General features: G+C 30.7%; 1 protein-coding gene across 1 annotated transcript in view; it reads right to left on the bottom strand.

The window, feature by feature from the left end:
- Positions 1-608: 608 nt before the first annotated feature.
- LOC107444519 (uncharacterized) overlaps positions 609-22,016 on the bottom strand; it is a 41,453-nt gene continuing 20,045 nt past the window's right edge. Inside the window, exons 2-6 of the mRNA XM_087151804.1 lie at positions 21,710-21,858; positions 19,284-19,629; positions 6,236-6,361; positions 4,831-5,048; positions 609-1,089 (exon numbers count right to left, since the gene is read on the bottom strand). Of these exons, the coding sequence (XP_087007930.1) occupies positions 714-1,089; positions 4,831-5,048; positions 6,236-6,361; positions 19,284-19,629; positions 21,710-21,858 (1,215 nt within the window). The 3' untranslated portion in view covers positions 609-713. The remainder of the gene's footprint in view (positions 1,090-4,830; positions 5,049-6,235; positions 6,362-19,283; positions 19,630-21,709; positions 21,859-22,016) is intronic.

Raw genomic sequence — 22,016 nt, 5'->3', positions numbered from 1 at the left:
CTGAGCTTTTACCCCTCTCTCTAGACTTCTACACATCCACTTTCAGATTTAAAGTGCATCTTGCCGCGTATACGCGGATTTAGTTGGTCAGAATTGAGCCCACTACTCCCAGCTCTCCAACCAGCGATGTGAGCGATACCTTAACCGACTGCCCCACCGGAGAGCTGCAAGTTTCATCTGGCAATCAAACTGGTTTTCATGTTTTTATCCAACAGTCTGTTCTATTGAGTTGGTAGATTGCAACAGAATTTTCGTTTTTTCTCCTCTTAAACTATAATTTATAACCTATAGTGTTGTATATACGTCTGCTTCTGCACCCCAGAGCCCAAGGTCAAGAAAACTGAGCTGGGCACAGTAGTCCTTGGCCCTCTATGGGCTATCGCGCCGCTGAGTTTAGTTTTAGTGTTGTATATTTTTTAAAACTTTCGTTTACATAGATTCTAAAAATATACATCATAGTTGGTAATTGAGCTTACTACTGTATATTTTTAATTATACTACTTTTTTTTGTAAGTAAAATTTAGGAAATATCTTTGGATAATTTTTACGTACATACATCCAGTACATAATTGAATTACAGCGTGACATCTCCACAAATAAGCAACAACTTCAATATACACTGCCATATTTATTGATTCAAGTTTCAAAGAAGCATAAGGCACAACATGTGTATGAATAAAAACAACAAAAACATCTCAAAAGAGGAAAAAGAGTCATGCCGTTTCAACTGCAGCAGGCGGATGCGCATACATAGCAGACATCAGCGTCTTAAAGCTTCCAGATTGGTGGATTATTTCCTTAGGACTTCCAAAAGCATTATTCCTATCTTGTTCAAAGGGCCTTGGGCCAGTAGGCTGAGGGCCCGGTGCTCGACGAGGCAAGGTAGGAGTCCTCACTTCTGGCAAAGGACTAGCAGATCTTTTTTCTTCTTCGTGAATCATCTGGAACGTTGGTGATAACGTTATGTCCACAATGTTGGCTAATTTGGTTCCAGGTCTAGCGGGAGCGAGAGTTCCGGGTGTTCCAGGAGATAAAGGCCCGGACTGGTTAGCTGGGATTGCATTGTTTACAGCAAGTCGTGGCGGTTTTCTAAATTCAGAAATACAACAAAATATCAATGCTAATTTTATTAAAATAAAACGTCTTTAAAAATAAACAGCAAGTATGATAGTTTTGCTTTCATTATAATCATTTAATTTAATTTCCTGTGAATGAAATTTCGGCATTTTTTCTGTTTTTTTTTTTAATGAAGTTATGTTATTTGCCATAAACAAAAAATGCTTTATTCATACAAAAAAAAGTTTTTGTAGAAAAAAATTCACCAAGTTTCTTGTGATTATCACGAATATTTCGCTACTTAATGCTTTTAAAGTCTCGAATGTTTAATCAGGTAAATAAAACTTTTGTCGCCAGAAATGACGCCAACCAACAAAAATTGTGACCAAATTGGCCCTTACCTGTAAGTTGTTATTCCGCACTCTTGAAATACGCTAAGTCGTTAATTTGGAAGAAAAAAAAATACTTACGGAATATTTATTTTCAAATATATACAAGAAACACATATTTTCATCTAAAGGACATTTTTCATGTTATGCAGGATTATTGCGATACGGACTTAGATTGGTATTCATTAAAACTTATATCTAAAAAAAAAAATTGAAAAAAAATTGGAACTTAACATTTTATTTTTATAATAGTAGTACTTTCTTTACGTCTGACTAAAGTTACGCAATGGGCTATTAGACATGATTTGAGAAACATCTTTGAAAATGATCCGAATAAATACAATTATGATCCTCTTTAGAGGGTATGGCTCTTCCGCTTTAGTGGTCAGAAAACTTGCGTGCAAAATCGATCACTTTGCGGAAGAACAATTTAACGAGGACCAATATCACGTGCCCTTGGACCATTCGCTGACAAATGAAAGTTGCCATCCACATGCTCAATGGCCGCTGACGGTGATGCTTAATTCCATTGTCTACTTGGAACCACGTCTTTACGATTAGTCCACTGCGGGAAATTCGTTTTCGATGAAACGCTTGTTTAACGGTACAGTTAAAATTTCACCTCGGTTATGGATATTTCCTCTCGCTGTGTACTCTATTCAACAATAATTCACCGAGAACTTCAGAATTCCGATGTTCATATAAGTATTTAAAGAAATATCAGAAGAGCTGTTCTATAAATATAGATTTTTGGACATTTTGAGATTATTCTTATTTGTTAAAAAAGATATAATAACACAAAAGACCGGTAAAAATTATTGACATATAAATTAAAGAAAATTGTATTTGAACATCCTGGTCTGTGAAAATATTAATTTGTCTGTAATTTTCACAAATAGTTAGTGAAATGCATAGTTAAAAAATGTTCTACTCAAAATAGCTCTTTGTGAATGATCGGTATTTTTCATACTTTGTCACGATATTCGTAGATATAGAAGAAAAAAAAAGAAGATTCGAAAAAAAGCATATCAATTAGGGAAAAATATATTTTAGCATCCTGGTTTGTAAAAGTATTAATCAGTCTGTAATTTTTACAAATACACTCCATAACAAAAAAATGGACGCACCAAGAAGCAATCATCCGATTGCTTTGAAATCTCGTATGCATGAATGTTTTGAATAGATATGGCTGGAATGATGCCGACTGGGGACGTATAGTCTTTAGAGACGAATCTCGCTTCCAACTGTGTCCTGACGATCATCGAATACGTGTTTGGAGACGCACAAGGAAAAGGGGGGATCCTGCCTTCACTTTTGCATGACACACCGGCCCTCAGCAAGGCATTATGGTCTGGGGTGCCATTTCCTTTGACAGCCGGACCCCTTTGGTCGTCATTAGAGGTACACTTACTGCACAGCGGTACGTCGACGACATCCTATGACCTGTTTCGCAACCGTTCCTTTTGCAGAGCCCTGGGCTGGTTTTTCAGCAGGACAATGCCAGACCACATACGGCACGTGTTGCTATGAACTGTCAGTAAGCTTGTCAAACTCTTCCTTGGCCTGCCAGATCACCAGATCTCTCTCCCATCGAGCATGTCTGGGATATGATGGGAAGGCGATTGCATCTGGCACGGAATGTTGATGACCTCATTCGACAATTGGATCGAATTTGGCAGGAAATACCGCAAGAGACCATCCGGGAGCTTTATCGGTTTATGCCACGCCATGTGGCAGCTTGTATCCAGGCTAAAGGCGGGTCAACACCTTATTGAACTTGTTACTGTAACTCTGCAATAAATTATTCAATTGCTCTGAAATTTTAATCATATACTATTTTGTACAATGTCTTCCTATCCACCAATTTTCGTTTCAATCGGACAGCTACTTCTTGGTGCGTTGATTTTTTTGTTATAGAGTGTAGTTACTGATATACATTGTGAAAAAAGTTACAATCTAAGCAACTTAGTTTAATGATCCGGTGTTTAATGATTTTTTCATATTTAGTCACAATATTCGTAAATTCAGGGAGTCACCTTAAGACGTGCTAATTAATCAATGAAGAAAAAATTTTGATGTGCGAAATTCGATATGTAATTTCTCCGACTAGTTTTTCAACCTTAAAATACGATTGGATTGAGGAATCAACCTCCGTCGGGTAAACCGATCCACGATTTAGAAGAACGATCATAGATTTTACCCTCTAATAATGTTTTTACTTTTTATTCTTTTACATTGCAAACGTGATTTTTTGCAGCATTTCTCAGAGAATTTTCGCACATACACCGAAGAGCCATTACATTATGACCACCCTCTATCTATAACAATGGGCTCGCACAGGTTTTCATGGTTTCTCGCCCAGGAACAATGTTTTCATGGGGCACAATAGGATCCATAATCCTCATAGAACAATCCCTGACGTCTGTAAGCTACTTGAACATAGTTGCAGACCAGGTTCACCCATTCATGGCAAAAAATTTTCCTGCTGGTGTTTACCAACAGGATAATGCACCATTGTCATAAAGGTCGAATCGTCATGGATTAATTCGAGGAACATTCCAGTGATTTTCAAGTCATGTCTTGACCCCAAATTCACCTGACCTTAATCCAATAGAGCAGTGTTCCCCAACCTTTTTATCACCACAGACCTGTCAGCGTTTGATAATTTTACTACGCCTCACTGGGGGGAGGGGGGAGAACGTTGATTGCTCATATTTTAGATTATTTTGATTTATTAATTTTAATTTGATTGTTTTTAACATGCCTTCAAAATAAAATACAGTTACACTAAAAAATAAATATAGAGTGATTTAACATTTTAACATACTAGAACGCTAAATCAATGAGAATCCTGAGCTTGTTTCTTTGCAATGAAACGGTTCCATTTGGGGGTAATTGGAGACAATGATACATTACAAACATTAAAAAATTTATGTCACTACCTTCGGGGGCCCCCTTTTTTTAAATAAATAAAATTTTAGTGGAACACAGATATTTTTAATTTGGGGTATAAACCTAGGAATATAAATTTAGTTTCGAGGAAATGGGCGTCCCGATACTATTTGATTCAAGGACCGGTACCGGTCCGCGAACCGGGGGTTGGGGAACACTGCAATAGAGCATTTGTGGTCCTACTTCGAAAACCAAATTCGTGCTGTTACGCCTCGCAATTTGAGGGAATTGCAGGACCAGTTGGTGAGCGCTAGGTACCAGATACCTCAGACTACCTATCAGCACCTTGTGGAATCAATGCCACGGCGGGTGCTAGCAGTTTTGAGGGCTAAAGGTGGTCATACGTGTTATTATCAGGGTGGTCATAATGTAATGGCTCTTCGGTGTGTATAATAATTGGTATTGTTTGAAACTACAAATGTGAAAAACTCACGCAGGTGCTACGCCAGTCTGATCTTTGATTGTTTCATCGATATTTTTCTGCGAATAGAGGAACATTGGAGAATTATATTGGTGGTGGACAAGCTGAGCAGATTCGTTAAGATTGCGTTCGAAATTAAGAGCTCCTGGGTGAGGAGTTGGTGCTTGTGGTCGTCTACTGTAATGGCCTATGGAAGAATACGTTGGTGTAGGAAGAAGCCCGAATTTTGGCTGAAAAAAAAAGAGATAAGATACTAACTAATCTATCCAGTAAATTCAAAATCTCACAAAATTCATCATAATCCATAATTCATTAAACAATGAAATATTATATTTTTCTTTTTAAAAAAACTCTAATGATTTTTGGAAACCAATCAACTAGATGCAAGAGAAAATGCTTAATAGCCACCTGAAATCCACTAGCTTCAAATAATGGCAAAAATACTCGATTTTTGCTTTAAAAAAAATTGTATTCACTAATGCAATAAAATTTTCAAAGCGAAATTCAATTAATTCAATTTAATTAAATTTTCTCAGTTATTTTTTATTACAAAAGAAATTATAATTTTAAATATGCAGCATTTTTTTTCATGCGTAACGTAATTTTCTAGCGTATTTCTTCGCATTTTGGTCATGAAACAAAGTCCTCTGGACTCAAATAATAAGACATTTGTGTGTACTACAAAAAAATCTACTTTATTTTTTTCAATACACTCCATCAATTATTAAAACTAATCCACTAGATGTAAGAGAAAAAATGTTTAATAGTTCTTGAGATAGACCTAGTTTTAAATAATTGCAATCATTTTTATTTTTGTTCAGAAGAAATTAAATTTAAAAATGTGATGAAATTTTTCATTTTAAAAAGAAATTCAACTAATTAAATTTAATTAACTTCCCTCAGTTATTTTTTATACATACAGCATTTACAGCATTTTTTGCATAGTGTGGGATATTTTTTTATTGTGTATTGTCTTGCATTTTGGTCAAGAAACAAGATCCACTAGGCTCGAATAATAAGATATTTATATGTCATAAAATTATCCGAAATTCAACTTGAATTAAATTTCCTGCCTTTCTACTAATTTTTAATTGTAATCAAAAACTTCGATCAGAAGAGGGTAAATCCAATTGTTTCTTTAACCCTTAAAATGCATGCAAAAACAAAAAAAAATCTAAAAATATTATTTTTTCAGTGACAAAACCATATCAAATGTCGTCCAACATATTGGACGTTGCTTCTCAGTTGAATATTTATCACATAACCTATGAATTTTTAAGACATATTAATTACGTTCATAATTTTAAATTTTAATTGGTTTGTAAAACTAAATTTAAGGACGAAATCATTTGAAATCAACATTCTCTTTTTTAGCATTAATTTAAAGGATTTATTTGCTTTAAATTGTTTTACTTACGGTAGTAGGTTGAATAGTAGACCTTCCTTTCCAATTTGGGTCATGCACGTGCCTTAAATATGAACCCATTGGTATATCATGCCTTGTTTTAGGCCCAGGTGCTATTAAGGGTAATGTTCTATAGCCCTGGAAAAAGAATAAAACTACGTGATTTATCAAATCATAAATAATAGCAACTTCAACGAGAAAAAATCCAAATATTTATTTTAAAACTTAAACTAATTAGATACTTGCAACTTGAGAAAAAGAATACGTGATAAGGCCTAATCATGTGATTTAAATCACATAGTTGTGCCCAATCATGCGGTTGTGCTTGATGGGTTAATCCCACATCAATTAGGTTGGTTTATTATCACGCTGAATCAATTTTCGTACCAGATTTAATTGAATACCTATAAGCCACGTCACGTGTATATATGTCGATCTTGATTGGCTTCTGAATCGAGGCATAAACGAATACCCATTATTTATAAGCGATAACGTGCCTTGCAAGTATTAAAATGAAAAAATTTGCTGGTGACTAGAACTTTAACCTGAGATTAACTTTGATGCGTAATTCAATTGGTTTCATATCATACTTTCATATATATACTAAACTCTAGGAACACTAAAGACAGTAACAAGTTTGAGTTGTTTGAATTCCAGCTTTATAAATTTCAAACAAAAGTTCAATAATCATCATAAAACATTATATTAAAATTATATCAATAATTAATAACATTTCATTGATAAAATAGCAATTGCAAATGTGAAGAGCTTATTTATCAATTTCTGATATTAACTTAATTTTAATTCTACCATTCCAAATTTGGAATAAAATTTTGATAATGAAGTTAAAACTAATAGTGCATTTTAAATATCATATAAATATGCAAACATTTTTCCCTTTAATATTAAAAGTGTGTATTTCAGAACAGTTATATTTAAAATTATAATATTACCCTAAATTATTAGAACAATCTCTTTTTGTAATCTTTAAAACAGTAAGAGAAATAGTGATTTTAATTAATTTATGATGAAAAATTGTTTAATTATAAGACCTGAATTTTGATGCATGTTAATTTTTATACATATAAAATTATATATTCATATTAAATAAGCAAATTAATTAGTAAATCAAAAATCCTTTTTTCATTCTTAATTTCAATATAATTTTTTAAAACAAAATGCATTTTATTTAATAGAAAAAAGTTGAATGCTTTATGATTATTATTTGTGTACATAATTATACCAACAATTATTTGTGTACAAATAAGAATAATAATCTGAAAAATCGGAACATGAAAAATCAGAGTAAAAACAAATTATATAACAATATTACTTTATGTAAATATAAGAAAACAGAATTAGTTAATTGGAAATTCTTTTTTTCATCCTTTATTTCAATATAATTTTTTAAAACGATATATACATTTTATTTGTTGTGGAAGGAATAGTTATAATGGATTTTTTATTATTATTATTATTATGACTACTAATTTCATTGTTATTATTATGATTATTAATTTCATTGTTTTTATTATGACTATTGGTTTTATTATTATTATTTAATAGAAAAAAGTTACATGCTTTTTGATTATTATTTGTGTACATAATTAGACCAATAAGTATTTGTGTACACATAAAAATAATGATCTGAAAAATCAGAGCATGAAGAATCAGAATAAAAAAAAATTTAAAAAACAATATTACTTTATGTAAATATTAAAAAACAGAATTAGTTAGTAGTAAATTCTTTTTTTCATCCTTTATTTCATTATAATTTTTTGAAACGATATATACAATGGAATTTTTTTTATTATTGTTTTTATGACCATTATTTTCTTTTGCTATTATTATGACTATTAGTTTTATTATTATTATTACTATTATTATGACTATTAGTTTTATTATTATTATTACTATTATTACGACTATTAGTTTTATTATTATTATTACTATTATTATAATCATTATTATTATTATTATTGTTATAACTTTTTCTCTCCAGAAATTCACATATATTCATTTCGTCTGTCCTTCAAACAAGTGTGGAATTTTGATTCTATGAACTGAGTGCCAAGTCTTCAACAGTCATTTTCAAGACATAATAAAAATATCCATAAATTCTTTAACACTCCAGAGAAGATTTTGACTCGAAGGCAGCCAAAAATAACGCCATTCCTCCTCTCTGCTTTCAAGAATCTAAAATAAATAATTCAAACAAAAATACTGACGCCAAACGGACCATTTAATTTCCACCTTCTAACAGGAAAGAGAACTATGAGAAAATTATTGCATATGCGTGATGGTGGATAATTATTTTAAGTATAAAAGGTAATGAGCATAACGGATCATTCTTTAAGAATGTATTTATAACTTTCTTTTTTGAAATAGATACTTATAAGTAATACTACAACAATGAATATTTCCAGTTTGTAATCTATGGGGTAACTGGATGCTTGCAACGCGCGAAGAAGTGAAGTTATTATGTCTTACCATGTGAATAAAATCAGACTTAATTGGATACCTGTCAGCGACGTCACACGTGCGTGTTGAATTTGATTGGTTTCTGAATCGACAAATCCTACAATTTACCCACGATGACGTCAACTGGAGATATTCAATTGCACTGCCGGAAATTTTAATGTCTCTTAACACCAAAAATGATGGCAACAATTTTAAGTTAAAAATTGTATGGAGAAGCAACAGGGATGTTAATATAAATTACTTTTGATGTAAAGTAGTTATCTCCATTTTCGGTGTCCACAGTAACGCTAAAATTTATAATATCATTAAGATATGATGCACAAAAGAGTTAGCAAAGTTTTTTCCCGATACATTAACGCGTGTGTGTCGAATTTGATTGGCTTCTGAATCGACAAATGCTACAATTTACCCACGATGACGTCAACTGGAGATATTCAATTGCACTGCCGGAAATTTTAATGTCTCTTAACACCAAAAATGATGGCAACAATTTTAAGTTAAAAATTGTATGGAGAAGCAACAGGGATGTTAATATAAATTACTTTTGATGTAAAGTAGTTATCTCCATTTTCGGTGTCCACAGTAACGCTAAAATTTATAATATCATTAAGATATGATGCACAAAAGAGTTAGCAAAGTTTTTTCCCGATACATTAACGCGTGTGTGTCGAATTTGATTGGCTTCTGAATCGACAAATGCTACAATTTACCCACGATGACGTCAATTGGAGATATTCAATTGCACTGCCAGAAATTTTAATGTCTCTTAACACCAAAAATGATGGCAACAATTTTAAGTCAAAAATTGTATGGGGAAACAACAGGAATGTTAATTTTAATTACTTTTGATGTAAAGTAGTTGTCTCCATTTTCGGTATCCAGTAACTGTAAAATTTGAAATATCATTAAGATATGATGCACAAAAGAGTTAGCAAAGTCTTTTTTTCCCTATACATTGACACGTGTGTGTCGAATCAGGGCTAAAGAGAATAGAAGGGCTGGTTCACTCCTTTGAAGTATCTCTCGCCGCGCCGATCCTCCGACGTCACTCTAGTGACGTCACTTTGGCGCAAAGCTCGCACTTTTACTTCAAGAACGGAGCGTTTGGCCTTACTAGCTCTAACTAATATTGGATCATTTCTTTTTGCGAGATATTTTAAGACATTTGTTATTTTCTATAATGACTTTCCTCAGTTTTTGAAGTGAATTTGCAAGAATTTAAAACTATTATCGAAATGCCAGTTTGCGCGATTGCAACTAGCAAAAATTCTGATACAAAAACAAAAGGAAAATGTATAATTTTTCGCGTGTTCCCTAAAGTAAATGAACAACTATGTAAAGAATGGATTCCGAAATGACACAGTTAATATAAAACAGCAATACGTTTATTCTGCCGTAAAGAACTTTTATAAAAATTCATTATCTAAATAGAAACCGCCTCGTTACTTCATAAAGGCAGGTGAAAAGAATTAAAAAATGGATAAAGTCAAAGAAAATTAAAATGTAAATAAAAAGTATAAATAAAATATATAGTATATAGTTGAAATTCTCCTAATTTCATAACATATTTTTTAATGTAGTTATTCTAAATATTTATGATTTTTTTTAAAAATTATATTCTCTTCAATTTAAATATCTGTAAATTATATCATCATAAATTTAAATGTCTATAAACAATTGTAAAATTTCTAATTTCATCATGAATCTAAATTATTATTTTGTTTCAGTAATTAGCGTTTAAGGTTGATGTTTCCTAATGATTAAGTATGAACAAATTGCTATTAACGACATATTTTGAAATCAGGGATTCTAAATTTAACTTAACTTATCGTTATAAATGAGTATGTAGATAAAAAAAGTGTCGATATATGCCTTCATTTTTCTTAATAGTTAAAGTTAAAACTGAACTATCGTGTCAGTATTTATCGTGTCATTTTCACCAACTAGCAAAACATTTTTATAAGTTTAAAATGGTATTTTTTTTAATATAATAACCAAGAAAGTTTTTTTTTTGAACTATGTTTATGAACAGAAATAATGTGTTAATTACGTATTGAAGGTTAATAACCAGAAAAAGTCTAAGTTATTTTTACAAAGAGAAAGATGCGAAGTTATCATATCTTTGCTCGCGATCTCCGAGATCTGTGGACACAGTGACGTCATGAGGAGGGAAATCGTAGCTTCAGCTCTAAGAGCGGAGTGAACTAGCCCTTCCAATCTCTTTAGCCCTGGTGTCGAATTTGATTGGCTTCTGAATCAACAAATGCTGCAATTTACCCACGATGACGTTAATTACGGGTATTTAATTGCGCTGTAAAAAAATTTAGTGCTTCGTAACACCAAAAATAATGACAACAATTTTACGCCTAAAAATGTGTGGGAAACAGCAGGAATGTTAATTTTAATTAACTTAGATGTAAAGTAGTTGTCCCCATTTTCGATGTCCAGTAATACTAAAATTTAATATATGATTAAGATATAATGCACAAAAGTGTGAGCAAAGTTATTTTTTGCGATACAATGACAAATTGCAGCTACGATAACGAAACACTCAAGAGAAAGAAATCTTTGCTTAAGATGCATACACACAAATTGTTAAAATAAAATTTATTTTCAAAATCCACATACGCATTCTACAGAGAGCATGTTAATATGATTTCAAATTAGGCTTAAAAAACAGAAGCTACTGGAAATTAAATATTATTAAATAATTTAATACGTTATATTTTACTGTTAGTTTTACCAAAATCATTACCGAAGTGCTTATGTAAAAATTATCAAGATTTTTTGTGTTCCAATACAGCCAGAAAAAATTTAAATTTTACCTATTTTTGTAGTTTTAAACATACTTCTTTTCACAGTGTAAAAATACAAAGTGTTTTGTAAAATCTGCCTTTAATATAGAATAAGTCTTTAGAATAAAGTCGAAAAGTAATAACGTAATCACATTAGAAATCGCAAATTCATATTTAAGAGACGAAAAAGCAATAATGATATCAGAATCTATCGAATCAAATTTGTAGAGAACATAAATAAAAACATCAAAATTTTCGATCTCTGATGTATGTATTTTTTTTTTACTTGAGTTCAGATAAAGATTTTTAAAATACATATAAACGGTGGCTATTGTGGAACAACTTGCATATTCAATTTATTTGGTTAAATTATATTATTTTGGAACCTATCCACAGGGATCTAAATAAATTTATAGACGTTTACTATTATTGCTAATATAATAACATTGCTGGCATACAACTTCATGCTTTACCATCAATACAAACAGTGGCGGCTAATTTTTTTAGCAGTGGCTATAAGTATACAGGGCAATCTTTATGAAATATTTTTTTCAACAGATTCTCACAATAAATTCTTATGGGTACCCGCTATCATACGAAGAAAGATAAACTAAGAAAGGTCGAACGCGAAAAATGTGCACGAAAAATGATAAAAAATTTGAATCTTTATTTATATATATTTTTATTTCTTACGAGTTTTGCCATATTTTTGAGAAGAAAAAATTTTGAAAATAAAAGTTTATGTTTCAGTTGTAAAGTGAGATACACATTTGTTCGTCAGAAAGCTAATTATGGAATATTTTTAATAATTAACTGAATGATTGAAATATTTTAGGACTATCTTATTTCTTTCAGTATAAACTATTAATTTTTTGTGAAATACTTTGAAAAATACTTGTTTAAAAACTATATTTGTTTAAAAAATGTCCAAATTTGAAATTGAACAGTCGACAGGATTCATAGACACCCCTTTTCAAGACTTGCCAGACGTGTAGTAAAAGAAACAAAAGTGATTTTAAATTTAAAACGTAAATTTCCCAATGAAAAATGAAAAAAATAAAGGTGCGAATTAAAACTAGGAAAACCACAGTAGCTAAGAGAGAAAAAAAAATACCCACCGTGGCCGCGAGGGGCAAATACAGGGTAAAATGCATTTCCACGTGCTATCGAGAGATTGTGAGGAACTTATATCATTAACAAGGGAATCAGCATTTATATGAATAAAACAAGATTCCAGGGTATCAAGATGAACTGTTGTGACTGGGGTGGAAATAATTTTTGCATAGTTGAAATTAAATTTACAATGCGCAGAATCCAACAATATGTAGCACTTTATGATTTCTCGTATTGTTTTTGAGCGCTTGAAGCATCTCGACTGTTATTTCCAATATTGGAATATACATATTTATATATATTTTTTAAGCGAATGGAGCTTTTAATAAAATAATATATCTTACCATTTCAATTTCTTGAAATTTTTAATTTAGTTTGAAATTGTAAATGAAATGGTAAATAGTTTTCGAATACTTTAATATCTATTGAAATCAACTTATATCAGAATTCGAAATTTCATATTACGTAGTTTAAAATGATAAAAATTAATCTAATATAGAAAAAATCGAATATTTTAGATTATTGTATATATATATATATATATATATATATATATATATATATATATATATATATATATATATATATATATATATATATATATATATATATATATATATATATATATATATATATATATATATATATATATATATATATATATATATATATATATATATATATATGTATATATTTTGCACTGCCCACATTTTAGAATGACCCACCTGGGCATCATACGGGCATCTGAAGGGGCAGGTTTGTTGGCCACTCTTTCAGGGACACCATATTAGGTGGGCCAACGCTGCTCTCACTGTAAGGACAGATAGCACAGAGATGGAAGGAACGTCCATGCCTTGCCCGGGATTCGAACCCAAAACCTTTCTGATGCAAGGGCAGTTTCCTAACCTCTACACAGGCCGGTCGGCAGATTATTTCATATTAAAGGATAAATAATAATAATAATATAGAATAAATAATAATAATATAGAACCAACGCAATAATGTGCAAAACGATTTTGTTTTCCGTAACGTAAAGTTTCAAATAATCAAATAAATACTAAAATGTAACACTGACCCGAAGCTATGATTTCAAACTAATGAGTACCCGACCTTAAGCCGAGTTTCAGCTAATGGCAAGAAAAGATTCTTTTATCCAAAAACATTTAGCTCAAAGGAGCTTTAAGAAATATTCCGCTAAAGGGAAATCATAAACGCTATAAAAATTTATAAGAAATTCCAATGATTAATTATTTAAATTTAAAATTTTCTAATTATTATTAATTGTTACATGAAATAATTATCACAGTTTGTAACTGTTATAAAACAATCAGAAAGTTCACTTTAATGAAATTTCTCAATCTGATTTTTTTGTTGTAATTAAAAATTCTGACTAACAAGGATAAAAGCAATTACAATTTTACATAGAAAATTGCTTTGTGAAGTTATGCAACCAGAAAAAAAATCGTTCGATATTATTTAAGTAATAAAACTGTACCAAATATTGAACAACGTATTTACCCTTTAACGCAGAATTTTTATTAAACATATTACTTTTTTTTCTTTATTTTATATTTTATATAAGTTTAGGTCAAAATAAATGAAAAATATGATATTTATTTTTTTTCATAATTTGCAATTAAAAAATACAGCCGGAAATACCGGTGTCTCTTTTTGCGTTAAAAGCAAATTCTTTCGACTACCACTCACTCAAAAACAATAATTTTTCAAATATGCAGTTATTTGTAGTTTTTTAGATCTAAGAGAAACAGTTATTCAAATTTGAACTTTCTTTAATTTACAAAATTGATACATATTTGAATATGAATGAAATTTTTTTTTCCAACTACTCTTTTAGTATTTTAGTGCAAATATAATTCCGATAATATAAAATAGATATTTTTAATAACTATTATACTGCTTTTATAATTGAAAAATATCAAAAAATAATTTTGTTTGTAATTAGAACGTCAGAAAAAAGTTTGTAAAAGGGTCACCGGTCTCCCATGTGTGTCAAAGGTTAAAAGCTGAAACTAAAGAGAATATTCTAAAACCACTATTTGATAATTGAACCTATAAGTGTCTATTTATGCACTTCTTTTCATGACAGCTGTTTTCTCCTGTCTTGAAAGAAGCTATTCATGAGAAATTATATTTGTCAACATTATATCTTGTTGGGCGAAAATGTAAAATACGTTGGCATTTAACAACTTCTCACTGTAGTTCTCAGACTTCATCTTATCAGCTTAAATGAAGTTGGCATGTTGTCAGCTATCCATCACTTCAACTGATTTGGGATAACTTGTTTCAAACCGTGAAATTAAGGAGATGACTTGAATGATTTCGCAATTTCTGTTTGACTTGTAAATGAAATTCGTTGGTCTTTCGGTTTGTTTAAATGAAAACTGACAAAGACTTGAAAACTGACAAAAGACTTGAAAACTGACAAAGAAAAATTTGCAAGTAGGGGAGAGTGGGGTCAATTGTAACAGGGTACGATTGTAACGGAGCAAAAATTTCAAGTGTCGGGTTCTAGATTTGGTTCCTAGGTGGCGAACAAGGTATATTTAATAAATCTACATGTACATCCCTGCTGGCAACCATTTTTATGTACTTTTGAAAGAGTTACATCACAAAAGATATTTTCACGCTACGTAAGTACTTTTTTGGTATTAGAATATTATATTGTAACAATGTCATTTTGTTTAAACAAATAAAAATTATTTACCGAATATGTAAGTGGAATGTAAGTAATATGTATGTACCTTAATTAACATTTAAAAAAAACATTAGTTTTGTTAATTAACTAGCATTGTTTTTAACAAATGAAGCTGAAATGGCGTCTTAGGGACGATTGTAACAATAAGTAAAGGGACGATTGTAACAGCTGAAAATAAATAATCTTATGTTTACAAACCATTACTTAACTCTTTAAGAACCACCAATAGTTTCCTATATCATTTATATTATGTTGCATGTGCATTATTTTATTTGTCACCTTTCACACATAAATTAAAATTTTTAACCACTTAAAGTTAAAAGTTTAACCCTTTAGATCTCTGCTCATTGTTATTTTTACTCCTAAAATATCACTACTATTTTGATCAATTAAAAATATATCACAACTATGATAATATGTATAATTAACTATGTTTTAGTTGAATTTATGAATTGTTACAATTGACCCCGTAAGTGGGGACAATTGTAACAAGTGCACGACTGTCAAAAGTTGTTAATAACTAATATAATAACATTTAAAATAAGTTTTTTTTTCTAGTAGAGGATAGTCTACTTTACTCGTCTGTCAATTAATACTAATAATATATTGGATTTTTTGTTAGTTAAAAATAGTTAAGTAAAAAATGTTGCAATTGACCCCACTCTCCCCTGCTAATTTTAAATTCATAAGAAAAATCTATTTGAAATAGAAGAATTCTTGAAAGCTCGGTAGTTTGGATTCAATTCTCGGGAACATTTCTACACTCCCCTCAGCCATCGACGTTTGAGCCCAGCATCTGAATTTATTTGTTTTACTGAGAAAGAAAACAAAGATTAGATCATCAGAGTTTATTTTTACCTTTGACGACTTCGTGGATCCTTTTTAAAAGCAAGAAAATATTTAAATAATTTTCTTCGTTTGAAAACCATTTTTTGTTGTTTTTTCGTGCGGATATTTCATCAAATTGAGGAAACAACTGCCTTCTCTTTTTCAGGGGATGACAGGAAGACTGACTTCGAAAAAATCTGCAAGCGCTAATTGAAAATTCTCAGAATAAATCTGTTTGAAATAGAACAATTCCTGAAATCGCGGTAGTTCGTATTCGATTCTCGGGAACATTTCTACATTACATAAGTATTCGCAATCTTTCTTCATTGCAAAGGGCTAAAAAAGGAATTTTTTTTGTGAACAAAGAGAGAAACTTTCTCTCCGATTTCTGCAGTGGAACCTTTATTAACTTTCGCCATTTTCATTTTTTGTTCGACGTTTGAGCATAGTATCTTTATTTATTTGTTGACTAAATAAGAATCCTGAGATTAGACTATCAGATTTTATTTTTACTGTTGATAATTATTTGGATGCTTTTCAAAACCAAGAAAATATTTAAGAAATAATTTTCGTTTTATTGAAACCGATTATTGATTTATTTCATCAAATTAAGGAAATAGTTTCTCTTTCTTAGAGGATTCTCATAATGCACATCAATAACGCATGAGTAAATAAGCAGTTATGCATTTTTAAGAAATTTCGTTCAGTTAAAAAATCATGAAAATTTGTAAGAAAACAGTTATTTAAAAAAAACGAGAGATAGAACTTAAAGGTGACTTAATGTTCAAAAATGGCTTTTGAGAATATAAGAACGAAGTCTTATTCTAATCTAATCGAATGAAATCTAATCTTTGTTCTGCAATCTTAAGTTATTAAATAAAGCACACTGTAACAAATTCCGACTCAAATTACGGTATAAAGTACTGGCACTTTTGGGTGTATCATCAGTAAAATCCATTTTTACTGTGAAATATTATACAGTAATTTTTACAGTAATATTTATTTAGTTAGAGTGATTCCGTGATTTTATGGTAAATATTATAATAAACCTAACAGTGAATCAGTTTTTTTTTTTTATTATGATAAAAATGGATTTCACGGAAATAAACGGTGCCAGTACTTGTAACCGTAATTTGATTTGGAATTTTGTACAGTATAGAGCAACAACGTATAAAGTCAAATGCATAGAGAGAATATTTTGTATAGTATAGACAACAGCCTGTAAAGTCAAATGTATGGAGAGAAATTTTGTATTGTATAGAGCAACAACATGTAAAGTCAAATGTATGGAGAAAAATTTTTTGTACAGTGTAGAGCAACAACGAGTAAAGTAAATATGGAGAGAAAATTTTGTATAGTATAGAGCAACAACGTGTAAAGTCAAAAGTTTGTGTGGAGAGAAAATTTTGAACTAGAATATTTATTTGTATTAAAATAAAAGATAAAATCATAGAACTGAGTTTTCCCCTAATCGAACTCAGAAAATTCTTTAGCTGAACTTGAAATTTATTTGATTATTATATCGTGATCATACTTGGTAATAATGAAAAATTATTATGGATTGGATTAATGGAACTAATGGGTAGTTACATAATTATCAAAATTAGCAAATACTTGAACCTGTAGGTACAGTGTTCAAAATAGAAAGTGAAACCTTGAATAACTTTTGATCTAATGATCAGGATCTTATGTACTAAGACTCAATCTTAATGGTTCGAAGGTCAAACTTTTAATATGCTAAATAATTAGTGCTAACTAATAATTAAGTTTGAAAATCAAACACAAAGGCGTATTTCTTATGAATAAAAAACTATTCTTTTTTAACTGAAATGAATTTTTCCCCATAATTACTAAAATTCGTCTATTTAAGGGCAATTCCAATTATTTTTTATATTTACTTATTATTAATCATTCTTTTTACTAATTGTTGAAAATGTTTTAAATTATAAAGTAAAATTTTTTTTTGCATAATTTTTAAGACTATTAAATGGTAAAACACAACTTTTCAACTATATCGATCGAATAGCTCTTGAGAAATTAAGTTTTAAATAAATGTGCTTTTCAAAATTTGATTACTCAGAAACATTCAATAGATTATCCTCGCATTTTATACTTTTCCATTTAAAACTGCATTTTTTAAAATTAATTAAAAACTTGTATATGTTACATCAGATTCATGGTGATCACTCTCTTAGCTCACTCTAAATGCTAATTACATTAGATAATTATTTAGATAGATTGATTAAATGAGCAATGAACTAGTAGCTATTTGTTGATCGGAATGAGTAATTATTTAATTTGATAATTACAAAACTAAATGAATAATTCAGCTCTTAGTAAACAGTAATCGTCTTTAAGAAATCTGTTAGAGCAGTTGGAAATGTCTTCAGCATTTTTAGTTAGTCCGCCACTTTTAAAGGTTATCAAAACGGGCCCAGATACTTTTAGGCCGATTATAAATTAGATCATTCTTTACTCAATTATAGGTTCATGCAAATATCTTCTTTAAAGGTTTAGTGCAATAAGCCTAAGAAAACTCAATCGAATTGCTACGTTATTCTTTTCAATTTCTGAATTAGCCTAAATGTATGTGAGTTGAATATAGAAAAAAAAACTTAAAAACATCAGGCAGCTTAGACTTTTCTAATAATTCAGCTCTTTTCAAACATTAGTCGTCCTTTTGCATTGAGTCAGGGTAGTTGGAAAAGTCTTCGGCATTTTCTAGTTAGTCCACCACTTTTAAGGCTTATCAAACCGAGTCCAAATAAATTTAGGCTAATTAGAAATTAGATAGCTCTTTCCTCAATTATAAAAATATATTGTAAAAAAGCCTTATTGTAAATATCTTCACTTTGTACCTTCTTTTTGCGTTGTAAATATCTTTAGGGTTTAATGCAATAAGCTTAAGCAAATTCAATCTGATTGCAATTTCCTAGTTAGCATAACTGCATGTGAGCCGATTGTAAAAAGCCTAAAAATATCAAGCAGATTAGACTTTTCCGATTAGACTGGCATATTGCAAAATAAGTGTGATACTTACAAAGAATATTTTTTTCTCATATTATCCCTTAGAAACATATGTAATTTTGTTACAGTTAGTTTTGTTATACTAAATTGTGCAGCTTACTTGATTAACTATGGCATCTTTTTCTTTATATTTTTCTATTTTATAATCTAAAAACTCAGCATCCGCTTGACTCTTAGGAGTTGGGAAAAATCCTCCTATAGGAGTAGGATCTAGGATTGGAGTAGTTGGCAGTGGAGAAAAGCAGTAGGTTTTAGCTGGTGTTGGTGTCGTCCTTGCTGGCTGTGGAGTGTACCTCGGTGGGGACATCGGCTGAAACATCGGTGCTGCTTTCGGAAGCGTTCGGGACGATTCGGTTTCTCGCAAAAGCTTCGCATACGGATGCATTCCGTCGACTGTGGGCAAAGGACTTATCGGTGTCGTCGGTGTTTGTGGTGCTCCAGGTAACCTGTAACAAATATATTTATTTCAAAAAAATACAACTCTTATTAATTTCTATCATAAGTAAATAAGGTTAATGTGAGAATGAAAATGTGATATAGTTGGAAACAAAAAAGTTTAATAATTATTTTAGATACGCTGTAAGACTTTTCATTCTAAAATTAAGGTAAAATAGTCGAAAGCAGCCCGTCTATCCAATTAACTGTAAAGTTTAGCGAAAAGAACAGTTTTTTCCTTTACGGTTTTAAAACTGATTAGAACTAGTATAGTTTTAAAAAAAACATGGATTCGATTACTATATATTTCTTTTAACCATTTACAGCTAGTATGTTTTTAAAACCATAGAAAAGAAATTTAATTGGACGTAAGAGCAAGGCTTTTCGTTTGGTAATGGGCATTGGAGTAGGTTGAGTTGTGATTTAGCAAATGAACTGTGGAACGGGGTTTGATTTATTTATATGGCTGTTTCACCTAGTGTAAGAGATGGGAAATACTAGGCTTTATGCAACTGCCATACATGCGTGAAAGAGAGTATCGTGTTCTAATAGTTCAGAGTCATAAATTGGGGAATGCAGGACAGTGTAAACTCTTCATGTGTTGAAGAAAGTGGAGGAACTATTGTGGTGTCAACGAACCCTTGTGACTCGAACTCTGTTATAGCGATCATAAGATTGACGGATTTACTCTCTCGGTTAAAATATGTACCCAACTGCAACAAACTAAGTGACTTCATTAAGTGGGTCTAGTTGGTGCTATAAAATTCTGATTGTTTAACCTTATTGGGCGAAAGTAGATAAGAAACGGTTTGTCTCATAGTTAATAGTTTGAATACCATCTTATTTATGGTTATTCGATTATTTTGCCTGAATATGGTAAAATAACAATAAAAAAAATTGTTATTTAACCATTTCTTCCGAGATTTCTAGCATTATATACTGATAGGATCTTTACCTATTTTGTTACAATCTTCATGATATAAGGTTCCTTGAAACACACTAATCAATTAACAACTAACTATTACTAATCATACTGTGAGAAGTCTTTCATCTGCGAGAATTAACATCCTGGTAATTTCCAGCTTGTATTTTTTATTCATCGAAATAATCTTCGTGAGCGTAATTTATATATTTCTAATGATGAATTCATCATTAATTTCTGTTAATTTTTATTTCACTAATTACATATTTCAAGTAATAATTAACTTAGTAAAAGAAGAAACTGCACAAATGTTGATTAGTAAATGCGAAATAACAAGACCTCATAGAGCACGCTCAATTGTGGTACAATTATGTATTTTTCTTTTTAAATTTTGAGATCTGAATTTATGGACGAATGGTCAAATATGTTACAATGATGGCAATTTTGATCCATAATAGTTATGAACCAGTTTAAAATTAACATGACGGTAGGACGAACGCTTCTTAATATTATGCTTAATATTACGCTTCTTAAGCTTACTTACACAATTCTATGGTTATACTTGTAACAATTGTGCATTTTTCTTTTTAAATTTTTAGATCTGAATTTATGAACAGTTGGTAAAATATGTTACAATGTTGGCAATTTTGATCCATAATAGTTATGAACTAGTTTAAAATTAATATGATGGCTGGACGAACCTAGGATTGGATTGGAATATTATGCTTCTTAAACTTGCTTACACAATTCTATGATTATACTAGAACGTAAACGTATTTCAGTTTACAACATTATTCAGGTTGCAGTAATAAAAAATAAGTATTATGGTTCAAAGTTAAGTCGAGGCTTTTTAATGAATTGAGTGCTAAGCTGCGTATGGAGGTATAAAAGAGAGCATGAAAGTTCCTTTCTAAAAATTAACTGTTTTGCTCAGATTTCTTTTATATTTTCTTTAATCGCGTACTTGCAACTCGAAAAAAAGGGAAGCCTATTAATTGTATACGACATCATGCGTGTGTATTGAACCTGATTGGGGCCTGAATCGACAAATGCCACGATTTACCTACGATGACATCACTTTGCAGGTATCCAATTCTACAAGTTTACGGAATAAGAGCGCTATTCTTATGAAATACAATTGATCAAGATCACAAAAAGACATGTCCGACCTTCTAATGAGGAGCTGCAATCGAACGCCAGCAGCTTTAATGATGTCGTGGGCTTCCATGTGAGTCAAGTCCGCAGTGTCTCTGCCTTGGACTTGAAGAATGGTGTCCCCTCGTTGAAGTTCCCCATCCGATGGACTACCCATAAACACCTAGAGAACAATAAAAATAAAGAGATTTAAATGCAATATTCCAAATTGAACTTAAAATTACCTGCTATCAGACTGTACTATCTACTTATCTGTCAGCTTGTTATTATTTCATGTCAATATAATGTGACAGCGTACAAGAAAATAAAATATGTAACGCT

This window comes from Parasteatoda tepidariorum, chromosome 9 (genome assembly GCF_982258835.1).
Source record: "Parasteatoda tepidariorum strain Cologne lab strain chromosome 9, Ptep-v5.0, whole genome shotgun sequence".
NCBI classification, from domain to species: Eukaryota; Metazoa; Arthropoda; class Arachnida; order Araneae; family Theridiidae; genus Parasteatoda; species Parasteatoda tepidariorum.
Note: the sequence above shows the minus strand (reverse complement) of the source record. Positions and strands in the feature narration are given on the sequence as shown.